Source organism: Sinocyclocheilus rhinocerous, unplaced genomic scaffold (assembly GCF_001515625.1).
Source record: "Sinocyclocheilus rhinocerous isolate Xijiao unplaced genomic scaffold, SAMN03320098_v1.1 scaffold2309, whole genome shotgun sequence".
Taxonomy (NCBI): domain Eukaryota; kingdom Metazoa; phylum Chordata; class Actinopteri; order Cypriniformes; family Cyprinidae; genus Sinocyclocheilus; species Sinocyclocheilus rhinocerous.
In genome coordinates, this window is record NW_015644615.1 from 353,174 (window position 1) to 361,844 (window position 8,671).

Sequence of the window (8,671 nt, forward strand, 5' to 3'; positions counted from 1 at the left end):
TTATTTATATATATATATATATATATATAGGTCAGTGGCCCTTGGCTTGGTATTGTTGTCAGAATTCGGCCCTCGGTGAAAACTAATTGAGGAAACCTGACATATAGGATGTTGCGCATGCGCGACTGAACGAATCACTCCACGAGACGACTCGTTCTTCCCGAGTCACATTAAAGATTCGTTCAAGAACGACCCAACACTACTGCGCAGCCCAACACACCTAAACATCAACACACACACGAAACACTGCTAGCCTTCAGTAACGCGGCTGACTCCGTGTTAGCACACGAGCGCTCGGCAGGCGTCACGGGAGAGTTTGATCTGGACCAGCGGATCATGGACGCGCCCGATGCGGGTGAGTTTCGGCAGAAGTTTATGATTATCATAATATGTGTTGCGCGTGACTTACTATGTGGTGTTTGCGTGTCAGTAATCACACACATGAGTTTTAACATGGTTAATTAGACGAAACGAGGAAGATCCGAGTGTATTTTCCGCTCGGTGGCTGAGATGGTGAAATATGAAACCCGCCACACCGAGGAATGCCTGCGTGTTTTATTTGTGTGGGGAGTTTATCGTGATGTTCGACTGTGAAGTCTAGCTGTTGTCGTGAGTCGCGAACCGAAAGTATGCGGCGCTGCGAGTCTCGACGCGTTTGATGCAGCGCAGAGTCACACTGAAGCGTCTGATCTCTGCTGTTACAGTGTTACAACATCTGTGTGCGTCACTGCGGTGCCTCAGATCCTCAGCAGCTCGTGTTACATTTACAGCTCAAATGGATCCTAACAGGATTGTGTTTCAGGCTTTTGTTTATACTCACACATGCACACAAATAGTTCTTTATATGCGATCATTCTTTATATTCTCAATTCAAACAGGCATATTTAACTTCATTTACTTGTATAAATAAGTAATAAGTGAAATATTATGTCAGAAATTGTGTGCAAACACTTTAGTTTAGGGACCAGTTCTCAGTATTAACTAGTTGCTAATTAGCTTGCATATCACTAGCATATTGGCTGTTTATTAGTACTTATAAAGCACATATTAGTGAGAATTGGTCCCCAAGCTAATGTGCGACCAAGAAAACTTGTGTTTTAGACTATAAGCTATTATTTGTCAATCATGAATATAATTACTGTAAAAGACTGTTAATTATTTCAGTTCTCATGCTTATGTTAGATCTGTTTGTTTCCCCAAACACATGAATATAGCAGGCTTTTCCCAGATTTCTACTGTAACCAGAATCTCAGTCTCGTCATGTCTACAGCAGAACTCTGCCATAGAGAACTGATATAAGGGGAAATTATAGAGATAATAATAATCACCCTAAAATGTAGGAGTGTTTTAAAAAAACTACACTTTCTCACGCATACTACACTCAGTAGGTTCCCCCTTAAACAATCCGTCCCATTAAAAACCAAAGACTTTAGATATTCAAAGATGTTGCACTCCTATTTTCCCCATTCAGAGAGACAGGAGCTGCACTTGTGCCGAGTGACATGACTTGTCTCAAAGGGACTTAGTTATAAACTCACCCTAAAAGTGGGATATTGATCTTGATAAATACATTAGGACTTTAGTTTTGAGTCTAAGGAGCAAGAATGTGCACATTTCTGAAAGTCCATGCACTGTGAATTGTGCCCTAAAGACCATCCTGAGCTGCGTGCGATATTGAGCTTGACACAAATACACATGTTTTAAAATATGAGGCATTATTGAGGTCAGATGGCAATAATAACCTCACACACTTCTGTGCGTCAGTGTTCTTCCCGGACCGGCGGGCTCCTGCCAGTCACCTCCTGCTGGAGCAGCTGCCCAGCTATCAGTCTCTGCTGTACCGGAGGAAGTCCAGCTCCAGCGGCAGTGCCAGGAGGCGGGGCAGTGGGCGGGGCAGGCAGCCGTCAATCAACAGCGGGAAATGGGCGGAGCAGAAACCTGTCCACGGCGGGGAGGAACTCAAACCCGTGAGGGAGCTTCCCAAGAGCATGCAGGAGAAACGCTGGGAGAAGTGAGTGTGTGTGGATGCTGGAACTGGAGTATTATATCACCATTGTGGCGTATAGAGCTGTACTATATAGTTATTTATTTATATATTGACTCATTTACCTCTGTAAGATCGTTCAGCAGATCTCTGCTGGCTGACATCTCTCCCATCTGACAGTATGTGATTTGCTATCATTCGTATTGGAATACGTGTGTGTGTGTGTGTGTGTGTGCAGGCAGCAGCGTCTCCAGCAGGGCGGCACTCTCACCGGCTGGGGTTTGTGGAGGCTCAATGTCCATCGCTCTCTGAAGCGTCTCAAGGAGGACGGGATGGATGTGCTCTCGTCTCTGCAGCTCTGGAGGGCAGAGATTCATCTCATCGAGGGTCAGCGTCTCTCTCTGTGCCGTTACTGTCTTTCTGCTGTATATGTGATTGCTGGGAGGCCAGGGTTTGGATCAAGATGTTGAGGGGTTTGTGTCTGGCTTGCAGTCCAGTGATGGAGACCCACATTAAAGCAGGTGAACTTGAAACTCTGAGAGCGACACGCGCTAATGTGTTTCTGTGTGTGTTTGTTTCTCTCAGGCATGTTTGGGACGGGAATCCTGTCGTATTTTTCATTCCTGCGCTTCCTGGTGCTTCTGAATTTCATCATGTTTCTGCTGATGTTTGTGTTTGTGATGCTGCCGGTGATTATCACATCACACAGCGCACACAACGTCACCTACAGCAGCAGCAACGGTAACCACACACACACACACACACCTCTCTGTTACACACACACACACACCTCTCTGTTACACACACACACCGCTCTGTTACACACACACACACACACACACCTCTCTATTACACACACACTCCTCTCTGTTACACACACACACACACACCTCTCTGTTACGCACACACACACAGCTCTGCGTCTCACACCTCTCTGTTACACACACACACAGCTCTGCGTCTCACACCTCTCTGTTACACACACACACAGCTCTGCGTCTCACACCTCTCTGTTACACACACACACAGCTCTGCGTCTCACACCTCTCTGTTACACACACACACAGCTCTGCGTCTCACACCTCTCTGTTACACACACACACAGCTCTGCGTCTCACACCTCTCTGTTACACACACACACAGCTCTGCGTCTCACACCTCTCTGTTACACACACACACAGCTCTGCGTCTCACACCTCTCTGTTACACACACACACAGCTCTGCGTCTCACACCTCTCTGTTACACACACACACAGCTCTGCGTCTCACACCTCTCTGTTACACACACACACAGCTCTGCGTCTCACACCTCTCTGTTACACACACACACAGCTCTGCGTCTCACACCTCTCTGTTACACACACACACAGCTCTGCGTCTCACACCTCTCTGTTACACACACACACAGCTCTGCGTCTCACACCTCTCTGTTACACACACACACAGCTCTGCGTCTCACACCTCTCTGTTACACACACACACAGCTCTGCGTCTCACACCTCTCTGTTACACACACACACAGCTCTGCGTCTCACACCTCTCTGTTACACACACACACAGCTCTGCGTCTCACACCTCTCTGTTACACACACACACAGCTCTGCGTCTCACACCTCTCTGTTACACACACACACAGCTCTGCGTCTCACACCTCTCTGTTACACACACACACAGCTCTGCGTCTCACACCTCTCTGTTACACACACACACAGCTCTGCGTCTCACACCTCTCTGTTACACACACACACAGCTCTGCGTCTCACACCTCTCTGTTACACACACACACAGCTCTGCGTCTCACACCTCTCTGTTACACACACACACAGCTCTGCGTCTCACACCTCTCTGTTACACACACACACAGCTCTGCGTCTCACACCTCTCTGTTACACACACACACAGCTCTGCGTCTCACACCTCTCTGTTACACACACACACAGCTCTGCGTCTCACACCTCTCTGTTACACACACACACAGCTCTGCGTCTCACACCTCTCTGTTACACACACACACAGCTCTGCGTCTCACACCTCTCTGTTACACACACACACAGCTCTGCGTCTCACACCTCTCTGTTACACACACACACAGCTCTGCGTCTCACACCTCTCTGTTACACACACACACAGCTCTGCGTCTCACACCTCTCTGTTACACACACACACAGCTCTGCGTCTCACACCTCTCTGTTACACACACACACAGCTCTGCGTCTCACACCTCTCTGTTACACACACACACAGCTCTGCGTCTCACACCTCTCTGTTACACACACACACAGCTCTGCGTCTCACACCTCTCTGTTACACACACACACAGCTCTGCGTCTCACACCTCTCTGTTACACACACACACAGCTCTGCGTCTCACACCTCTCTGTTACACACACACACAGCTCTGCGTCTCACACCTCTCTGTTACACACACACACAGCTCTGCGTCTCACACCTCTCTGTTACACACACACACAGCTCTGCGTCTCACACCTCTCTGTTACACACACACACAGCTCTGCGTCTCACACCTCTCTGTTACACACACACACAGCTCTGCGTCTCACACCTCTCTGTTACACACACACACAGCTCTGCGTCTCACACCTCTCTGTTACACACACACACAGCTCTGCGTCTCACACCTCTCTGTTACACACACACACAGCTCTGCGTCTCACACCTCTCTGTTACACACACACACAGCTCTGCGTCTCACACCTCTCTGTTACACACACACACAGCTCTGCGTCTCACACCTCTCTGTTACACACACACACAGCTCTGCGTCTCACACCTCTCTGTTACACACACACACAGCTCTGCGTCTCACACCTCTCTGTTACACACACACACAGCTCTGCGTCTCACACCTCTCTGTTACACACACACACAGCTCTGCGTCTCACACCTCTCTGTTACACACACACACAGCTCTGCGTCTCACACCTCTCTGTTACACACACACACAGCTCTGCGTCTCACACCTCTCTGTTACACACACACACAGCTCTGCGTCTCACACCTCTCTGTTACACACACACACAGCTCTGCGTCTCACACCTCTCTGTTACACACACACACAGCTCTGCGTCTCACACCTCTCTGTTACACACACACACAGCTCTGCGTCTCACACCTCTCTGTTACACACACACACAGCTCTGCGTCTCACACCTCTCTGTTACACACACACACAGCTCTGCGTCTCACACCTCTCTGTTACACACACACACAGCTCTGCGTCTCACACCTCTCTGTTACACACACACACAGCTCTGCGTCTCACACCTCTCTGTTACACACACACACAGCTCTGCGTCTCACACCTCTCTGTTACACACACACACAGCTCTGCGTCTCACACCTCTCTGTTACACACACACACAGCTCTGCGTCTCACACCTCTCTGTTACACACACACACAGCTCTGCGTCTCACACCTCTCTGTTACACACACACACAGCTCTGCGTCTCACACCTCTCTGTTACACACACACACAGCTCTGCGTCTCACACCTCTCTGTTACACACACACACAGCTCTGCGTCTCACACCTCTCTGTTACACACACACACAGCTCTGCGTCTCACACCTCTCTGTTACACACACACACAGCTCTGCGTCTCACACCTCTCTGTTACACACACACACAGCTCTGCGTCTCACACCTCTCTGTTACACACACACACAGCTCTGCGTCTCACACCTCTCTGTTACACACACACACAGCTCTGCGTCTCACACCTCTCTGTTACACACACACACAGCTCTGCGTCTCACACCTCTCTGTTACACACACACACAGCTCTGCGTCTCACACCTCTCTGTTACACACACACACAGCTCTGCGTCTCACACCTCTCTGTTACACACACACACAGCTCTGCGTCTCACACCTCTCTGTTACACACACACACAGCTCTGCGTCTCACACCTCTCTGTTACACACACACACAGCTCTGCGTCTCACACCTCTCTGTTACACACACACACAGCTCTGCGTCTCACACCTCTCTGTTACACACACACACAGCTCTGCGTCTCACACCTCTCTGTTACACACACACACAGCTCTGCGTCTCACACCTCTCTGTTACACACACACACAGCTCTGCGTCTCACACCTCTCTGTTACACACACACACAGCTCTGCGTCTCACACCTCTCTGTTACACACACACACAGCTCTGCGTCTCACACCTCTCTGTTACACACACACACAGCTCTGCGTCTCACACCTCTCTGTTACACACACACACAGCTCTGCGTCTCACACCTCTCTGTTACACACACACACAGCTCTGCGTCTCACACCTCTCTGTTACACACACACACAGCTCTGCGTCTCACACCTCTCTGTTACACACACACACAGCTCTGCGTCTCACACCTCTCTGTTACACACACACACAGCTCTGCGTCTCACACCTCTCTGTTACACACACACACAGCTCTGCGTCTCACACCTCTCTGTTACACACACACACAGCTCTGCGTCTCACACCTCTCTGTTACACACACACACAGCTCTGCGTCTCACACCTCTCTGTTACACACACACACAGCTCTGCGTCTCACACCTCTCTGTTACACACACACACAGCTCTGCGTCTCACACCTCTCTGTTACACACACACACAGCTCTGCGTCTCACACCTCTCTGTTACACACACACACAGCTCTGCGTCTCACACCTCTCTGTTACACACACACACAGCTCTGCGTCTCACACCTCTCTGTTACACACACACACAGCTCTGCGTCTCACACCTCTCTGTTACACACACACACAGCTCTGCGTCTCACACCTCTCTGTTACACACACACACAGCTCTGCGTCTCACACCTCTCTGTTACACACACACACAGCTCTGCGTCTCACACCTCTCTGTTACACACACACACAGCTCTGCGTCTCACACCTCTCTGTTACACACACACACAGCTCTGCGTCTCACACCTCTCTGTTACACACACACACAGCTCTGCGTCTCACACCTCTCTGTTACACACACACACAGCTCTGCGTCTCACACCTCTCTGTTACACACACACACAGCTCTGCGTCTCACACCTCTCTGTTACACACACACACAGCTCTGCGTCTCACACCTCTCTGTTACACACACACACAGCTCTGCGTCTCACACCTCTCTGTTACACACACACACAGCTCTGCGTCTCACACACCTCTCTGTTACACACACACACACACACACACAACTCTCTGTTACACACACACACACACACAGTTCTGCGTCTCACACACACACACACACACCTCTTTGTTACAGACACGCACCTCTCTGTTACACACACACACCTCTGTTAAACACACACACACACACACACCTCTCTGTTACACACACACTCACACACCTCTGTGTCTCACACACACACACCTCTCTGTTACACACACACACACACACACACACGCGCGCGCAGGCTCTTATCATGTGTAAGAGGATCTGTGTGTCGGTGACTAAAGCCTGCTGCAGTTCACAATACTGATAAAAGCCTCGGCTCACAGGTAACACACACACACACTCACACAGAGAGGCTTTTGTCAGTCAAGAGCTCGTAACACAAGAGCCTCTACGATCTAATGGGCCGATTAACATTTAAAGAGTCTGACCTCCACTAAACACAGACGTGAGAGCAAACGCTGTACGAGGACTGAAGCTTCAGCTGCAGATTTCTCTTCAATGCTTAGTCAGAAAACAAATCTAACAATAGATTCTAATAATTCATTGTGTTAAGACATTAAGATGCCACAAAAAAAAGTGTATAATTCCAAATACGGGGGTAAGAAATGCCTTGAAATGAATTTATTTGTCTTTAATTTATAACATCTGATGTCTTAATGTGTCAATATTTTCTTTAAATTTAACTACACTTAACATAGAATTTTAAGATTGTTTTGTTGTCAAAATTTGTCAATTTAATTATTTTTGAGATGTTTTTGAAGTTAATTTCAAGTATTTACTTGATAATACTTTTGGTAACGTTGATTACGTTAGTTAGTAGTTAATAGAACATTAGTTGATTGCATTAACAAACTTATAAATTTATAAATTTCAGAATATGTATTTCAGCATTTACTAATGCATTTTTAAAATCAAAAGTTGTATCTGTTAACATTAGTTGATTCACTTTGAACTAACTTGAAAACTGTGTTTTTATTAATTAACATGTATTATTGTTTTATAACAATTGATAATTGTTATAAAAATATATTGCTCATTGTATGCTGTTAATGTATGAACTAATGTTAACAAATGAGACCGTATTTCAGAGTTACCATTTAAATGTATAATTTAATTACATTTACAGTTTTTTAAACTGCTTACATTTTCAAAACTTTGCCTCTTTTTTTCACAACTTTACACACAAATCCAAGAATTGCACGCACAAAATGCAAAATGCCTCACATATCTTGTAAAATGAAGCACTGCATTCAAAATATCACAAACACATCTCAAAAGCAAACATTTGCAAACACCTTTGCCATAATATTAATCCCTGTTAGATTTTTGTGTGTTACATAGAGAACTGTGTGTTGTGTTTTGCAAAAATGGTTTTATGAAATTGAAAACTGAGTCAAAGGCTGAGAATTAGTGTATGGTTTTGCAGATTTGGTGTGTGCTTCTGGTGTTTGAGTGTCAGCTTTCAGAAATTGTGTGACAAGT

The 8,671-nt window shown here is 47.1% G+C and overlaps 1 protein-coding gene across 1 annotated transcript in view; it reads left to right on the forward strand.

Annotated features, from left to right (window-relative positions):
• The first annotated feature begins 250 nt into the window (after window positions 1-250).
• The window catches only part of tmc7 (transmembrane channel like 7), a 26,002-nt gene continuing 17,581 nt past the window's right edge, over window positions 251-8,671 (forward strand). The window contains exons 1-5 of the mRNA XM_016576111.1: window positions 251-269; window positions 311-355; window positions 1,765-2,011; window positions 2,223-2,371; window positions 2,570-2,725. Coding sequence (XP_016431597.1) covers window positions 337-355; window positions 1,765-2,011; window positions 2,223-2,371; window positions 2,570-2,725 — 571 coding nt within the window. The 5' untranslated portion in view covers window positions 251-269; window positions 311-336. The remainder of the gene's footprint in view (window positions 270-310; window positions 356-1,764; window positions 2,012-2,222; window positions 2,372-2,569; window positions 2,726-8,671) is intronic.